The sequence below is a fragment of the Carassius gibelio genome, chromosome B15 (assembly GCF_023724105.1).
Source record: "Carassius gibelio isolate Cgi1373 ecotype wild population from Czech Republic chromosome B15, carGib1.2-hapl.c, whole genome shotgun sequence".
Classification (NCBI taxonomy): Eukaryota; Metazoa; Chordata; class Actinopteri; order Cypriniformes; family Cyprinidae; genus Carassius; species Carassius gibelio.
The window spans coordinates 3,140,179-3,158,389 of NC_068410.1; the positions used below are offsets into that span (position 1 = coordinate 3,140,179).

Here is an 18,211-nt window from a genome sequence, read left to right on the forward strand (position 1 = left end):
CGACATCAACAAACCAATCTATAATGCTATACTGATACTGAATATTATCCGACTGACCTCCAAACCCCAAGCTTACGAAACATTAGCAGTGTGACCATTTAAAGTGTTGACTGTTACGAGACAATGTACAATACAAACCCTAGATTTAGCGGGAACATGAGCGAAGGGCTGCATGCTGGCGTTAGAAATGCAGATGTCTAGCCATGTTGTACATTTTGAGATGTTTTATGTATTTGTGTGTGGCGGCCTTGAGCTTTTTCCTCCGTTCTGTCGATGTGAATGTGTCGCGTGATTCCGTTGTGACGTCACTGTGTCATTTGCATATATTGTTTCCCCTCCCCAGAGAGTTCCAAGTGTTCTGACTCCGCCTCTCGTCCCGCCCCCTTCTCTAGCTCACCTTCTCGGAAGCCATGAGAAACAAGGCCCGCTTGTCAATCACGGGCAGCCTGGGGGAAAATGGGCGTGTCCTGACGCCAGACTGCCATAAGGCCGTGCACTCTGGCCCCTCCTTCCGACATGGCCCCGCCCTCGCCGTGGTGTCCTCCAACCTCCCATAGAAACCAAAAACTCACCTTGTGCCTTAAACCATCTTACCCCTCTACTGAAGTTCAGATATCACGCAAACCACGGCAGAAGAACACGCCGTCGCCAGCTCGAAACACGACTAACCTGATAACGCACTCTTGCAGCTCTCGGAAAAGACGTCAACAATTGTAAATGAGCCGGGACGGCATGGATACAAACGCTTGGCGAGCATCAAGGATCCATGATGCCTTATCCTAACTTTGGGGACGAACAGCTTCACATACCAGATGAAAAATCACGACCAGTAAACTGTAAATGTAGAGACATTAGCCACGCTTTCCTGACATCAGCGAACTTGTATAAAATCACTTATTTACGGCCCAAACTCACTAGCTACTAAACTCTATGTAGATATTCTCTCAGGAGCCACGAAGGGGGACGAAGGAAACACCTTTTATCATCTTGACAGGATTTCTTCAAGACGCCGCCATGGGCCGCTTGCTTTTTGGACTGAAATGTAAATAGACCAGTAGTAAAAGCTGAACATGAATCTTTTATAAAGCATCTTAGATAATAAATCATTGCAATAATGACAATAGGGAGACATGACTTGTAATTAAAAGATCTTTTATATACACACAGTATTATATATATATATATATATACAGAATATAATAGAGGGACATCTGAACTAAAACATGTGAGACCATGGCATCTGTTCTGTTAACAGTTGTTTTGATAACTGATGTAACGCAGTGTGTAAGTGTCTTTGTCTTTAATGAATGTCCACGCATTTCACATTTCGCACAAACACACGAGTGTAGGATGTGAACGCCACACTGCATCGCATCGCACACGATTCTCACCTTCGGTGTTCGGTTTTGTTTTTGCGTTCTTTTGTTTTTCTCTTTGTACTCACCAATTCAAATAAAACTGGAACATTTATACGATACTTTTAGTTTTCTTTGCATTCATTCAGACAGTGTGATTGAAACATGACCTTGGTTTATCTGATGCCAATGGAGTTATAATAACAGCTCAGCCTTAAATTATCATTCTGTCATCATTTATATCCGTTTCTACCTCTGTGGAAACTAAAAATATACTTAAAAATGAAAAAGATGAGAAATTAAGGTATAGTGTCCATTAAAATGCAGCACATAGGCCAACCAACAACTTTTGTTGTAAGTCACTCATACTTTTTAATGTTAAATTTAGTAATGCGCCATAATTCCACTGACTGAAAATTTTCGGCGAATGAGAAAAAAAACAAACAAACAATTAATTTTCAGTCAAAACTGTTTTGGAGAGGTGAATTTATTGATTGGAAAATGTTCTCCTATGTCCAAAATGATCATAGAATTGCAAAATGTAAAGTTGCTTGACTGTAAAAGAAACTGGAGAATTTGTGAACATCAAGACAACTGTTTATGCTAGTTTAAGAGGTTTTTAATGGCTAGCAATTAAGTCAGTGCTGATAATTCAGGCTGATTGAGACGCCATCAAAACCAAGTGTTGGAAGTGTTTCTACATTTTGTGGAAACCAACCTGCAAATGGTTTACTTATAGCTGACTAGGGTTGCAAAGGGGTGAAACATTTTCAGAGACTTAAAAAAAAAAAACACTATTGGAATATTCCTCAAAAATCCTGGAAAGTTTCCAAAATTTCTGGAATATTTCAGAAATTTAATTAGAAATTTTTCACTTTTTGCAACCCTAGAGCTAACTTTGCCATTGATCTGGTTAAATTGAAAGTATTTTAACTAGTGGCCCACTGTAAAAAAAAAAAAAAAAAAAAAAAAAAAAAAAATATATATGGGCAATGTTCATTTAGCTGGAAAACGATTATTTAATTGGGGTTATTAAGTAATTGAACTCGGTGTGATGTTCAAGGTGTGATGTTCACAGGTGATAAACCAGTTGTAGTTCTTCACAAGTTCTTTAGTCATAGTTTCTATCTAGTCTTGACTGGTCACAAAGTTAGTAGACCATGTTTTAAAACATGAATGTGTCTATCTCAACAAGCCTGACACGTCAGCATTGGCTTATTAACATTCAACAGACATCATTCTCCAAAAACACCTTGGATATCTTAAACTGGCTTGTTTCTGGTCAAAGATGGTCTACTAGCTTTGCCCAGTTAAATGCCAGCCTAGAAACCAGCTAGCATATTCCAAAACACATTTTTACCAAGACGAAAGACTACCTAAACACCAAATGTAACATACAAAGGAATAACTCAAGAGCCCTGGATCTTAAAATCAAGAGGGTTCTTTGAGGAACCAGAAGAAATTACTGTAGACATCAACATATTTCCGCTGACGACGGTTGAGGCTTAATCCAGACTTTATAAAACAGTATTAAATAAAAAGACAGAGCAATCTGACAGCCAGATCTCGCTCATTCTCACTTACAGACAGACACATCTGAGGCTCGCTTTCATCGGGAGGAAATCCGGAGATCTCTGGAGACTCACATCTTCAGACGCTGTTTACTAAACTCGTCTCCATCTCCCAGACTCCTCGGTTACAGTCCCATGGGCTTTATTTTGGACGAACACAAATATTTCTGTTAGAAATTCAGACATTCGGTGAGCTTCAGACACTAGTGATCAGAGCTGAATCACAGCGAGTTCAGAGCAGGAACATAATAAAGAATATCATGACATTTCTATAAAAAACACTTGCTGACTTCAGCGTTGGGATCATTTCTAAGTGTTTATATCATGTACTGAAGTCATCCTTTCATCAGAAAGCAGATGCATCATGATGAGTTTACTTTAAAGCATTCGAAATAATGTTTCTATAAATGTGGAATTGGGCTCAACACATTACTCAGAGAAAAATATAAACCATACATGACCATAGACCACAAAACCAGACACAAGGGTAAATTTTTCACAAACTGAGATTAATGCATCCTCTGGAAGATGAATACATGAGCTTTCCATTGATGTGTGGTTTGTTAGGATCTGACACATTTTTGGCTTAGATACAACTTTTTGGAAATCACGTAAAAGTTTTGATATATCTACGGTAGGAAATTTACGAAATATCTTCATGCAACATGATCTCAACCATGATGGATCATATTCATAGTAATAATTTTGACCCATACATTGTATTTTTGGCTATTGCTACAAATATACCCCAGAGACTTAAGACTAAATCTGTGGTCCTGTGTCACATGAGTATTGTACTATGAAACTAACACAAAAATGGTTCAAAACGACTAATTATTGAAATTAAACGGCAAAAACAACTCATTTAGAATCTCAACAACATCCATTCCATCATGTGACACTGAAGACTGGAGTAATAATGCTGAAAATTCAGCTTTGCAACCCAGGAATAAATTATATTTTACAATATACTCACATAGAAAACAGGTATTTGAAATTGTAATAATATTTCACAATATTACAGTTTTTTTGATTAAATAAATGCAGCCTTGGTGATCACAGAAGAGAAAATATAGGCCATGTTTCCTTAATGTTTTGAATGAAGAACTATCACTATAAAACTACTTTCCTCACCGTTTATTGAAATTAAACTACAAAAACAACTAGTTTAGAATGTGTACATCTCACTTGAACAGGAAACAAACAGAAAGGAAAGAAAACTGGGTTCATCAAGCCGTTTCAATACTTTAAATTCTGTTTATTTTCTGTGCTTTGCTACATCAGGAACATACATTTAAAACACTCTCAAACACACACACACACACCATTTATTCACCATAATGCACACACAGTACAACAAAACACTCCTTTCCGTGTCAATCAACATCGACAGTACCAGCTCACGAACACATCTGCACTTCTGGATCATCAAGACCTGAAAACAACTACTGTAAGAGAACACACACACACACACACTCATAAACACTAACTACATTCACAATACAGGCCTTCATGAGGAAATCTCACGAAACCTGTGAAGAAGAACATATTTCACGTCAAAATCAAAAGAAAAAAACATCCAGACACTACAGAAAGTTTTTCAAGGAAATAACACTTTAAAGAATCACTTGTTCCAAAAATGCAATTTTGCTGAAAAAGTACTCACTCTCAGTTCACCCAAGATGTAGATGAGTTTGTTTCTTCATCAGGTTTGGAGAAATGTAGCACTGCATCAGTGTCTCATCAATGGATGCTCTGCAGTGAATGGGTGCCGTCAGAATGAGAGTCCGAACAGCTGATAAAAACATCACAATAATCCACAGCACTCTTGTTCAGCAGTGAACATCTGGAGAAGACAAAAGCTGTGTATCTGTAAGCAAAGCTTTCAATAAGATGTTTTAACTTCAAACCATAATCTATAATAAGAGTGGTCACTTCTGAATCAGCAGAGAAAGATTTTAATGCGAGAGACAACAGGAGATTGTCTTTTTCACTGCAGGAAGCATTAATATGGATTACGGACCCATATTTTGGCCAGAAACAACAGTTCACTGACGGCACCCATTCACTGTAGCACTACAATACTACATTTCCCCAAATCTGTTCCAATAAAGAAACAAACTCATCTACATTTTAAAGATCAATTTTCAGCTTGTCCTAATATATATATATAATTTTATCTTGATTTTGGGGTAAAATATAAAATATATCTTATGTAGATTTTTGCCTTGACTGTTCACCTTCATGTTTGTGAGTGTGATTAAGCAAAACTGAATCCAAGCACCTATGGTTTTACGAACACATTTATATGCGTTCGTTAAGCTTATTTCAGTGACTGACCTCAAGATAGACCAGAAAAAAACCTGATTATTTCAAAACAAACACGTATTTAAGAACATATGATAATTCAGCATAAATAAGGCCTCAGATTTGGTCCCCATCCATGCTGTAGTGTGAACACAGCTGCTTATAAGAGCCCTTATACAATCCAACTCTTTTTTAGCTCTCGGTTTTACTCCGTACATTAAACACGGTATAGTAACTAAGTACATAACATGTTGTAATCAGAATTTTCTGTTCTTTTTATATTATGTGACAAGTACGTTCAGATATTTCTGCATAAATTTCTATGAGATATCAATACTCAACCGAATCAGCGTTAAAACATCACTTATTACATGAGTAGAAGGCAATCATGTGGGCTGATCTGATCTATAGATACAGCCAGAAACAGTTAACCATAGATATTTTTTCATTTCTTTAGTGAAAAACTATTATTATTTGGCTATTTTTAAAAAAGAAAGCACCAAAAAGTGTGGTTTTTGCACTTCAAATAAAGCAAATAGAAGTTTTTTTCTGTTAATTAAATATAAAAAGCTGAAATACAAAATGTGTAATTAGTTTTATTTATATATTATTATAGTATTCACAATTTTTATTTCAGTTTTAATTTAATTTAAGTTAGCTATTTTAAATTAAATATTCAATGTTTTCTAAAAAAAATATTTTGTTAAGTTTTTCATCTAATATTTATATATTATTATTTTGTCGATTAACAACGTTTTTTTTTTTTTAGTTTTTAGCGAATACAAGCAATTCAGCATCAACATGATAAAAGACGCATGTACAATCACAGTTTTCTTCTGCTTTTCTGTGCAATGAGGTAATTTTATGACATTCATTTATCATATTTCATATTTATATTTAAAAATGCACAGTCTACTGCTGCAAATATTCAAAACTGAGTGCACATGCATCTTGTTTCTAAACTTCTCACAATCATTGCTTGACTTTTTCCGTTTTCAAATATCTGATAAATATACGTTTTATATATTTTTTTTTTTTTGCTTTATTTAAAGTGCATAAGACACATTAGAATTTTTCCCCATAGAAATGAATAGATAACTATGGTAACAATCTTTCTCTAATGGGCTGTATCTATGATGTTTCACGAGTGCAGCGCCATCTGTTGTCCATCTTTATGAAGCTGCAGCCTCTCTTTCTCCACCTGAAGGCGCTCTTTCTCAATCTGCAGTCTTCCCGACTCAAACTTGAAGAACTGCAGTCTCTCCTTCTCCAGCAGGAGGCGCTCTTTCTCTAACTTCAGCTTCTCCGCCTCTAGATCCACCGCCATTGGCCAAGCCAGCTTCCTGTCTTTCTCTCCATCCAATGAGGACGATGAGGGGGCAGAGGATGATGTGGTGGGTGTGGCTACAGATGTCGAGGGGGCGGGGCTCTGCTGGAGGGGCGTGTTCTGTTGCAGCTGCAGACGCAATCGTTCTCGCTCCACCTGCAGACGCTCCTTCTCCAGCTGCAGCCGCTCCCTCTCCACCTCGCCCTGCCTCAACCGCTCCTTCTCCACCAGGAGGCGCTCTTTCTCCACCTGCAGCCGTTCGGACTCCACCTGTAAGCGGTGTTTTTCCAGGTCCAGTCTCTGTCTCTCCAGTGCCACCAGCAGATTTGTGTTCTCCAATCCAGCTCCGCCCATCCCGGACGAGCCCCCGACTCCGAGTCCCAGGTCTCGAGTCGCCGCCGAGCCTAACACAGGCTTCGTGGAGCTCAGCATGCCGAATTCATCGATGTGAGCGAAGACTTCAGGAACTCGGCCCTCACGGTCGATATCAGGGAGGATTGAGGGAAAACAGTCTTCATCGTCCTCCTCACCCTCACCACCTTCTCCAACATCCGCCTCCAACTAGACAGACACAAAGTCAGCAGCAAGAATGAGGCCAAGCACACTTATTGAGTAGATTTGTTTACTCATAGCATGATTTTAGAGAAAAATGTTTAAGGTTAACTTGCATGAGTAGGTATTTAATTTAAGTGGTATTTCCAGAGCATTTTAGCTAAATTAATTCATTTCTGCACTGAAATGTTTTTAAAATAAAAATTAAGGTACATGGTTGCAATCAATTTATTTTAGCTACATTTAAATAAATTTAGTTGAGTAACTTTCAGCATATTTTATTATTTATTTTTATTAAATGTAGCTAAAATAAATTGTTTGCAACCACCTGTCTTAAAAAAAAAACGTAGTGTTATTTTTTCCAGTGTGTATCATATTTCCGGAATGATTTCCAATACTAGTTTCTTATTATTTTTGAGGTGCTGATTGAAAAAATTATGGCTGTTTGCACAAAACATGATGCATTTCGAAGCATCAAGTGTTTGTAATGAGAAGTTGTTTTGTATTTACTCTTAAAAAATCCCACAAAGACGTGATTCCCGTCTTCCTATAAAACAGATTATAAGTACTTGTTTAATTCTCAGCCTGTTTTCAATTCTAAGACATTATTTTATGCCCAATCCTGATTTTAGGGTAATAATTACAGCACAGTGACTGAAGAAAATGCAAACTTTAACCTAGTTGTGTGTGTTTTACGGCATCCAAACAGCCATGCAAAATTACTTTTTTTTTTATTTTATTTTTTTTATTCTGAATATTTTGCGGGGGAAACATTTTAAAAAATTGTACTAAGAAGAGAGTTCTCTTCTTCTCACCAAGGCTGAATTTATTTGATGAAAAATATAATAAAAACTGTAAAATTGGGAAATATTATTACAATTTAAATTACGTGTTTTTTTATGTGAATATCATGTAAAACGTAATTTATTTCTGTGATGCACAGCTGAATTTTCAGCATCATTCCTCCAGTCTTCAGTGTCACATGATCTTCAGAAATCATTCTAATATACTGATTTGCTGCTCAAGAAACATTTCTGATTATTATCAATACTGCTGCGTGGAAACTGATACATTTTAAAATTCACAGAATAGAATTTTCAAATGCATCCTTGCTGAAAAAAAAAAAATAAGGAATTTCTTGTGAGGACTACTTCAACCAAAGCAGGACACAATCTGATAAAAGTTGAAATGAAAAGGTCTAGTACATACTCTGTAGTTGCAGGCCTCGTCGTCCTCTATTTTGACTCCAGGAATGTGTGTGCTGGGCTCCCCGAGGTCCGTCAGGTCCTGCCAGTCGCACGACGAGTCTTTGGAAAACCCACTGAGGTCCAGCGACTGATCGCCGCCACCCAGAGACGCATCATTATCGGGAGACGAAGCTTCAAACTCCTGCTTCAATCCCGACGCCAGCTCGGCCTGAAGTTGCTTTCGTTTCATCAACGCGCGCCAGTCCAGATAGCGCCGCTTGACCTCGGCCGCCGTGCGTAGCTCGCCCTCGCCCAGAGCGTTCACGCTGTCAGCCACCTCCTCCCACGCTCGCCGCTTCAGCTCGTTGATGGCCATGTTCTGCTGGCGGGAGAACAAGATCTCACGCCGCTTGTGGATCTCGCGGATCAGAGTCTGAGTCTCCTTCACGCTGTAGTTGCTCTTCCTCTTCCTCTTCAGGTGCTTCATCTGCAGGAAGTCCATGCTGGGTACTGAGAAACGAATGGATGCTGAACGAATTCGGTCACTCCAGACACATCTTCAAGTTGATGCTGACATGCATTTTGTGTTTCTGTGAGTAGGAAAGCGTTGAAGTCATTCTGTCTCCTAACAGCAGCAGGAACGGACCATCTGGTCTCCTACATCAAAACAAACAGTTTTCGTTACACATAATGCATATATGTTAATAAATCTGACATATCTGTATATTATTTCCACGTGCTCAAACCAGCTATAAATAAAACCAGAAAATTATGATTATTGCATTTATGTAATGTGACCCTAGAACACAAAACCAGTCTTATTTGTAGCAATAGCCAACAATACATTGTAGAGGTCAAAATTATTGATTTTCTTTTATGCCAAAAATCATTAAGCATATTTCGTGAAAATCATTTTTTAAATAACCTATTGTACATATATAAAAATGTATAATTAATATGCATTGCTTTTGGACAGCTTTAAATGTGATTTTCTCAATTTTATTTATTTATTTATTGCACCCTGAGATTCCAGATTGTCAAATAGTTAATAAATAATATAAATAATAAAAAAAATATGCATCAGTGTTCAGAAGTTTGTGTTTGGTACGATTCTTGTAATGTTTCCTTCTGCATTTACTGTTTTTTTTTTTTTATACAGTAAAAAAAATTAAATATTATAGAAATTTAAAGTAAGAATATAAATATAATATAATTATAAAAATATCATTTATTCTTGTGATGCAAATCTGAATTTTCAGCATCATTACTTCAGCCTTTGGTGTCACATGATCCTTAACAAATAATTGTGTTAGAACTAGAAAACGAAATAAATAAATGAATAAATAAATAAATTGTATCAATTAATTTGATAAATTTATGAAAGCTAAGAAAAGGAGATTCCATAATCATCATGCAGTACCCTATTACCATTTAACACTGTACCATAACACAGGGAATAACAACAGTACATATGGCTTTTTTATTTTTATGGTAGAAAAATATGGTTACAAGGAAATATTTTTTCAAGTATATCCATATACAGCATGGTTACCAATATGACATCACAGAATGCGAATACTATCACTTATATCAAACATAAACGCATCAGAACGTCTCTTGTGTTTTTGCTCTTCGATTATAAACAGTCGCCAGAAAGCGCTGCAATAGAAACCTATAATGTTATGTTTTTCCCACATATGGCTCTTTATATAACGAAAAATAAACGCCATAACACACACCACATTACAAAAAACCGTCGTGCTTATTTGATTTCTTTATTCAAACACTCACCGGTGAAGAAAAGCATCAAGCGCTCCATCCACACGCGTTGCGCTCCGCCTCCACAGCCGAACTGTGCCGAACACTTCCGACAACTAGCGATTGGTCAACGAGCATCACCGCCCAATCCGTCAGCCAATCAGACGAGGCGCTCACCGTTCAGCTCCGCCCACAGCATATTCTTCCGGATTCCTTCGTGTGGTTTGGAACACATGTGCAGGCGTACCAGAGTAAAAGCAAAACAAAGCTACAAAATGAATAAGACAATATAATAACATGCAATAATGATGACTACATATTATTAATTAATATTATAATAATGAACCGCAACTTTATAATATACGACAGCTGATAAAAGTGCACATGGATGGAGTGCACGTTATAGTTTTTTTTTTCTTAGAAAAAAATAATTTTGACCATTTTTTCCCTTCTGATATTTTAATATTATGTTAACATTATATTTTTTTGTTAATATTTCCCTTTGCACAACTTACATTTATATAATAGACAGATTTGCTAAATGTCATGATGCCAAAACAAAGTGGCATCTACTAATTGACTGCATTTTATGCTTGCTTTTATTAATTAATTAATTAGTTTATTTATTTACTTATTTCTGCATTCAGTATTTATTTATTTCATGAATGAATCGATTAATATACTTATTGATTTTATTTATGCATTTCTTTATTTCTTTTTATTCTTTATCATTTTTTGTCATTGTTTATTATTTATTAATTAACTGGCTCGTTTATTTACACATATTTATTTATGCACCATTAATTTATTAATTAATTCATTTAATTTATGCATCGAGTCATATTCATTCAGACATTCATTATTTTTTTATTGATGCATATACATTTATTCACAAATTAATTGATTATTTATATATTATGTATTGATTTGTTTACAAATTCATTCATTGTTTATTTAGTTTATTAGTTAATTCATTTATGCATTCATTATTTGTTGATTTATGCATTAATTAATTAATTCATTGATGCATTAATTTGTTTACGGTATAACTTTATTGTCAGACAAAGTCTGAAATTTGTCTTGCGTTGCAGCAGGTTCACTCACAATTACAAAACTTTATCAAATTGACAAAAAACCAACAGAACTTTCACAGTCAAAAATAAATAAAAAACCTTCAGTACGGATTTTTTTTTATTTTTTATGTTTTGAGCTCTAAAACAGCTTGGTGTACAAAGGAATACTTTAGCCTAATTTGATTATATCTTGGAACCTAATTCCACTGATTTATTTCATTTTTTTATTATAGCACCATGTTGTTAGTTGGTGTTTACATTTCTTTGTGTGTTTGCATCAGATCGTCTACTGCATCAGTCATCTACTGATCAGAAAGCTGCTGTGTGAGAAGATAGGGCTTGCATGGGACAGGTTTCGGCTGGAAAGAACAGCGAGGGGGAAACAGTTTTTGCCACAGACCTCATTCACCCCCAGCTTCACCCACTGGAACTTCAGTGTGTCCCATCAGGGAGATTACACCGTGCTGGCAGGAGAACCAGGACACAAGGTGGGTGTTGATGTGATGAAGACCAGCAGACCTTCACTGCGCTTGAGCTCCTTCTGTCACCTGAGCTTACAATCCTCACAACAGTCCCCAGTACACACAAGAGACACTGCAGTTCCAGCAGCGGCCAGCAGGGGTCGCTCTATACCTGCGCTTCAGCAAGAGCAGGCTGGGGAAGAAAGAGCTCAGAAAGGGTTTTGGAGTTGCAAAATGTAAAGTATAAAGTTGTATCAGCTCGTAGTAATCCTGTTTCTGTATAAAACATGATTATTAAATTTCTGATTTTTCTTGCTGCTATGTACTATGTGATTCACTTTAACATCCATAAGTCAAAACTCCCTCAACAGTTTTTTGTTTTCACAAACCATTTTCTGAAATAAACTGCGAAAACAACTTATTATGACAACACTAATCAATTATGATAGATTATGTATACTACAGAAAGAAGAAAGAGTGTTATGTTGATTTGACCAAAGATACCAGTGTTTCTTTTTTCTTGACTTTGGTTTAAAGTTGAACAAATTAATAAAAAAAAGTAGATTTTATTTATCTTTATATATGCATTATTATGAATGATATTTTTATATCATCATTTATACATTCTAAAGGAACAGGCGCAAGAGCCGTGTTTAAATGTAAAGGTTAAATAAATACTTGAAAATTATTATAGAAATTGAAATACAATGATTTTGGTGCAGAAACCTCCACTAATGTGAAATTCAAGTGTAAAACAAAAGTGCAGCATGTGAGCTTTTAGTTGATTTCATTGTGTGTTTGTCAGCTCCGTACAAGAGTTTCTCCGGATCATGAATCCTCAGTTTACAGATCTGGACTGGATGAACATCCGGAAGCCCGGATCAGACTTGGACCAACTGGACATGTTTTACAGGCACTGGGTGACTATAGCAACCACTGCTTCCTGTAGCATGATCATCATCATCATCACCTCCAGGCAACAAGATGTGCACACACACACACACACACACACACATCTAGAAGCATATCGCAGCGGGAGAGAAATTGTGCTGGATGAAACTGTTCCAATTCTGATCCCTGTTTCCATGGCGATGTGATCTCATCACTTCAGCATGACTCAGTTATGCCAGTCTGTGGTCATTTGAGGACTCTCATAACACACACACACACACTCGTGTACTTGTAACAGTGCTGTAGGTGAGAATGTGGTCAGTCACACACACACACACACACACTCACACACTACATGTTTAAATTGTTCAAGAAAAGGAGATTGTGTTGCACCCAATTCCCTAAAATATCATTATATGCTTAAACATTAATATTAATCAAACCCTTTCATTAATATAAAAATTAATGTTCAAGAAATTACTACATTAATATTAACTTTTATAAGTATCATGATGATACATTAGGTTTATATAATATAAAAAAAGGATGTTCATGAAATATTACATTAATTATGTTTTACATTTAATTAATTAATTTTGTGAATATTTTCGTTTTTCATAACATTAATATATAATAATATCTCATAAAAAATGCTTTCAATAATTATTAATAATAATGTTTAATAAATTATTACATGAAGTAAATAAGATTAAAACATAAATATTTTTTACAATTTTTAAGAACTACTTTCCACAACTCTTCACCAGTCTCAAAACTATTCAGCCCATGTAGAGTTAGCATTAATTTGTACACTGTTTTTCCTTGCATACTGCATACTGGTATCACATACAGTATTAGTGTTCCATATACACACTGTAAACTGTTCAGGCATTTCATTCTGAATACATCCAGAGGCCTTGTTACCTCTGATTGGTCTGTTTTTCTGTCCATCGAGCTGCTGAAGGAGAGCTTCATCAAAGCGATTGGCAAAGGGCTGGGCTTCGACCTGCAGAGGGTGGAGTTTCACATCTCGTCCAATCAGATGCGAGAGGGGCAAGTGCACCAGCAGACACTGATGTACCTGGACGGTGAAGAAGAGGACTGGACATGTGAGGTGTCTCTTATATACCAGCATTACTAACCAGTCGTTCAGCACACAGGTTCATCCTCTCAGCCCGTGAGACAGCCGGATGAGGCTGAAGACGTGTGTGTGTGTGTTTCTCATGGTCTCTGTGTCTATCAGAGCGTGTGAACGTGACACAGATCACAGACGCTTCTTGTTTCCTAGAGAGAGCTCACGTTCTTCATCCCTCTGGCCTTTTCATCTCGCAACTGAGGCAAAGAAAGTTATTCAGCATGAGCAGAAACAAAATAATGGGGGGAAATGTCAGAATTGTGTCATGTAAAGATTTTTTTTTTTGGCTTGACATGAAGAAAATTGGTGATGTTTAATGGTCAATATATTATTACATGAAGTAATAGTAATTTGTCAGGATTTCTTTTTCTTTTTATTATATTTTAGAGAATTTCTCCGAAATTGATATTTAAACATCATCTGAAAGTCGAACAAATAAGCTTTTCATTGATGTCTGGTTTGTTTGGAAGACAATATTTGTCAGAGATACAACAATTAGAAAATCTAGAATCTGAAGGAGCAAAAAAATCTAAATACTGAGAAAATCATCTTTAAAGTTGTCCAAATGAAGCTCTAAGCAATGAATATTACTAATCAAAAATTAAGTTTTGATATATTTATAGTAGAAAATTTACAAAATATCTTCATGGAACATGATCTTTACTTAATATCTTAATGATTTTTGGCATAAAAGAAAATTCGATAATTTTGACGCATACAATGTATTGTTGTCTAATGCTACAAATATACCCCAGAGACTTAAGACTGCTTTTGTGCTCCAGGGTCACATTTATAGAGAGAGTTTTATTATAATAGTACTATTATAATTAAATATGAAACATAACTCATAATTGAATTTTTTTCTTTTTTTCAGGAGAGCTTATTGGACAAAGATCATCACGTCGCTGTGACGCTGGGAAAACAGGATATCAGCACATCAGAAGTGAGTTGAATGATGATTTTCACATGATTTTAGAGGACAAGACAGTTCATAACATCATAATTCTTTGTGTTATAGAAGGAGAGGTGGGACTGTTTGTGAAGCTCCGCCCCTTTCTTTCACTCTGTTGAGTTTCAGTGATCTTAGGTCTAAAGCCACGCCCCTTCTAGAGGAAGACCCCGCCTACTGGGAGAGATTTCAGAGCAAAAAGGAAGCACCTTTAAGACGAAGTGAACAGCAGTGAATAAACTTTGCATCTTAAAAAAATGACTTCCTGGATGTTCATAAATAAACTTCAAAAATATATTTTAACCATTTCTTTCAGTCATTGATTTCACCAAACCGATTTGTTTATAAAGGCACAAACTGATGATGTTTGTGCAGCTGTTTTCCCTCCAAAATGATGTCATTTCCTGGAGGATGATGTCATGAAGTAACTGGCTTCAGTTAGATAATGGGATATAAACTGTGAGTTTTATTATCCAGTTTGACATATCTGATGGGAACATGAAAATGTACTGCATAGGAATGTAAGAGATGAGTTAGTTTTCTCAACCTACACCTCCTAAAGTCTCTTTCTCTCTCTCTCTCTCTTTCTCGTTCTCTCCATCTGCCACTGTCTATTTTTATCAGCAGACATTCAGCAGGCCATTAGCTCGGTGTGTTCAGAAGCTCCTGCTTTAAAAAAAAATGCTGTGTTCGGATGCAGGTATGCATTTACGCTCTTAAGTCGGTAAAGTCCCGCCCCTCACGCTGATTGACAGCAGCTGCAGCCATTCAGCTTGTGAGTTACTGAGCCTGTCGTCTAGACTCTAGAGGTGAAAAGAGCAAAGTCTATTACAGCAAAGCAGAACAGTCGAGAAACAACTCATCAGAAAAACAGATGGGATCAGATTTAGATTAAACCCTGTACTCACATATGATTACATTTTTTTCTAAAGTAGGAAAATAGAGACTACGCAGATTGTTGAGTGATGTATATTTCAAATTTTGATTTTAATATAAATTAGTTTTCATGATGCAATTTAATAATGCACCATTTTATTTATTTATTTAAAGTTTATTTAACAGGGACCATACAAGCAAACATAGTTACAATACAAAGCCTGTAACTGATGTGCAGCATATAGAGATTATAGCTAGTGCTAATTTTCAACTCCTGTCCCTGGTTGGGCATTTCTAAGAACATTATAAAACAAATACATACATAAAAACAAGAAATACTACAAAACTATGTATATATAGATATACACATATACACATACACATACACACATACATACATACCTAATCATACACAATTATAACAACAATTAAAAATGTATACAATTTTGATTTGTCTTTAGCCAGAGCTTAATCCTGGAAGTGAACTTTTTGAAGTCAGATATGGCCTTAATATCAGATGGTAATGCATTCCATAGCCTACAGCTCTTAACAGAAAAGGCAGTCTGTGCAAAGCTTGTCCTACAGTATGGTATTGTACAGTTATGATTTGTACTAGTTCTAGTAACTCTTTGGTTGTTCTGTATTTCAATAAATTTACTAAGAGGCTCAGGTGCTAAATTATTAATACACTTGAAGATTAACTTTAGGAAACATAAATTACTAAAGCTTTCAAAGCTTAATATTTTATATTTCTCCAGTATGTAACAGTGATGATAGCGGATTGGCTTTTTATCCATAATTTTTATTGCTCGATTGTAAAGTGAACCAATGTGTTTTGTTGCAGACGGAGCTGCTTGCCCCCAAACTGTCATGCAGTATGAAATATGTGAAAACACCATAGCATGCATGTACAGTAGGGCAGCCTGATTTGGTATATAGTGTCTGATTAATTTAAAACAGTTGAGATTTCTTTGTATTGTTTTAGAGATTTTCTTGATATGTTTAGTAAAATTAAGTTGAGGATCTATAACCAATCCAAGGTATGTGAATTCTGTTACAGATTGAATTTTTTCATTTTGCAAGTTAATTTTAAATCTTTTATTTAGATCAAGTTTCTTAATAGAAAAACACATAGAGACTGTCTTTGTAAAATTTAGCACCAACTGATTTTGATTGAGCCACTGTCCGACATCAGCCATACATGCAGAGAGAACATCAGCAGCCAACTCTGGTGACTTAGCGGGTGCATAAAGAACTGCATCATCTGCATAGAGCTGGAAGCTGGCGCCTGAACAGTGTAATGGTAGGTCATTAATAAAAAGACTGAACAACAAAGGACCAAGTACGGAGCCCTGTGGTATGCCCCTTTTGATGTTCAAGAGTGAGGATTTTTCCTGGTCAACTTTAACACACTGTACTCTAGCCTGAAGATAAGATGCAAACCACTGTACTGCCTTAGTAGAAAAATTAAAAGATGACATTTTAGTTAAAAGTAAACTATGGTTGATTGTATCAAATGCCTTTTTAAGGTCAAGGAAAACAGCTCCCACCACATCACCCCTATCCAGTGATTTCTTTACATTTTCAATAAAACAGCAGTTTGCAATTTCAGTGGAATAACCTGATCTAAAACCAAACTGCTGTGGGTGGAGGAACTGATTGGCTTCTAAGTGATCAACCATTTGTGCTGCTACAACTTTCTCAATAACTTTAGATAAAATAGGTAAAATAGATATGGGACGATAGTTACACATAGAGTCCTGACTTCCTGATTTAAATACTGGCACAATTACTGCTTTTTTCCATCCTAAAGGAAATGTACAGGTTCTTATAGAAAGATTTACAAGATATGTAAGAGGTTTAACTAACACTGTTACATATTTTTTTAAAAACCAACTATTCATCATATATAAATCATTTGTTTTGGAATTAGACAATTTATTAATAATTTCTAAGATGTTTGTCTCCGGAACCTCTGTAATATGAAATGAATCTACAGAAGTCACTCCAGTTGTATAATTGAGGTCTTTAGATTCAAAATCTTTTATTAGTTCTTCTACTGATTGCACAAAATATGAATTTAATTCATTAGCCATAACGGCGTTATTATTTATGTTCTTTCCATTTATGTTAAGTTCCTTGATCCCCTGTTTATTTGGTTTATTAGTCAGATTGTTTAAGTGTCTCCAGATGGAATTATTATTGCCTTTAGAATTACCTATAAGTTGAGTATAATATGAAACTTTTGCTTTACGTAGTTCTAACACCACTTTATTTCTTAGACTTTTGTAGGTTAACAAATCAGTATTCATTTTTGAGCATAATGATTTTTTCAGAGCCAGATCTCTCTTCTTCATAAGCTTTCTGATTTCATTACTTATCCATGGTACAGTGTCTTTCTTTCTACATCTTTTTTTTATTAGAAATTTGTCTATTAATCCTGAAATAGCTGTAGTCATAGAATTACAGCACTCATCTACATCATCCACAGCCATGATCTGCTCCCAATTTAAGTTATTAAGTTCTCTTTCGAACTGCACAGTTTTAGCTTCAGGAATGATAAATGATAATTTATCACAACCAGATTTGCCAAAATACTGTAGCCGCTTTCTGGTCAGTTTTCTAACTGTCAGAATCATGTTGTGGTCTGAGAGACCTGTTATCAGATTGTACGTCCTCGTTATATGTTCTGGTTTATTGGTAAACGCCATATCAATCAGGGTCTTGGTCTGCCTTGTTATCCTAGTGGGCCCTTTAATCATTTGTAGA

The 18,211-nt window shown here is 35.8% G+C and overlaps 3 protein-coding genes across 5 annotated transcripts in view; 2 read left to right on the plus strand and 1 right to left on the minus strand.

Moving 5' to 3' along the window:
* Positions 1-1,477, plus strand: part of LOC127973090 (glutamate receptor 4-like) — an 82,644-nt gene extending 81,167 nt beyond the window's left edge. For 2 of the 3 annotated variants that reach the window (XM_052577130.1, XM_052577129.1), the window contains exon 16: positions 393-1,477. In XM_052577130.1, coding sequence (XP_052433090.1) covers positions 393-557 — 165 coding nt within the window. In that variant the 3' untranslated portion in view covers positions 558-1,477. The remainder of the gene's footprint in view (positions 1-392) is intronic. The other variant, XM_052577131.1, reaches the window with a different exon arrangement.
* Positions 1,478-5,944: 4,467 nt separating this feature from the next.
* Positions 5,945-10,287, minus strand: LOC127972246 (myb/SANT-like DNA-binding domain-containing protein 4). Its single transcript, XM_052575613.1, has 3 exons — positions 10,091-10,287; positions 8,322-8,956; positions 5,945-7,121 (listed from the first exon to the last, which is right to left on the minus strand). Exons 2-3 carry the CDS (start codon positions 8,799-8,801, stop codon positions 6,375-6,377), a joined length of 1,227 nt encoding a protein of 408 aa, XP_052431573.1. The 5' UTR covers positions 8,802-8,956; positions 10,091-10,287; the 3' UTR covers positions 5,945-6,374.
* Positions 10,288-10,441: 154 nt separating this feature from the next.
* On the plus strand, positions 10,442-14,801 carry LOC127973014 (L-aminoadipate-semialdehyde dehydrogenase-phosphopantetheinyl transferase-like). Its single transcript, XM_052577055.1, has 6 exons — positions 10,442-10,456; positions 11,412-11,656; positions 12,397-12,511; positions 13,438-13,596; positions 14,492-14,564; positions 14,662-14,801. Exons 1-6 carry the CDS (start codon positions 10,442-10,444, stop codon positions 14,799-14,801), a joined length of 747 nt encoding a protein of 248 aa, XP_052433015.1.
* The last annotated feature ends 3,410 nt before the right edge of the window (positions 14,802-18,211 follow it).

What these genes read in the sequence shown, in the direction of transcription:
- LOC127972246 (XM_052575613.1), bottom strand. Translation starts at nt 8,801, where the DNA reads ATGGACTTCCTGCAGATGAAGCACCTGAAGAGGAAGAGGAAGAGCAAC. An exon ending in ACGAGGCCTGCAACTACAGA is followed by an intron (nt 7,122 to 8,321) that starts GTATGTACTAGA and finishes GTGTCTGTCTAG; the next exon opens with TTGGAGGCGGATGTTGGAGA.
- LOC127973014 (XM_052577055.1), top strand. An exon ending in AAGAGGACTGGACATGTGAG is followed by an intron (nt 13,597 to 14,491) that starts GTGTCTCTTATA and finishes TCTTTTTTTCAG; the next exon opens with GAGAGCTTATTGGACAAAGA. An exon ending in TATCAGCACATCAGAAGTGA is followed by an intron (nt 14,565 to 14,661) that starts GTTGAATGATGA and finishes CTGTTTGTGAAG; the next exon opens with CTCCGCCCCTTTCTTTCACT.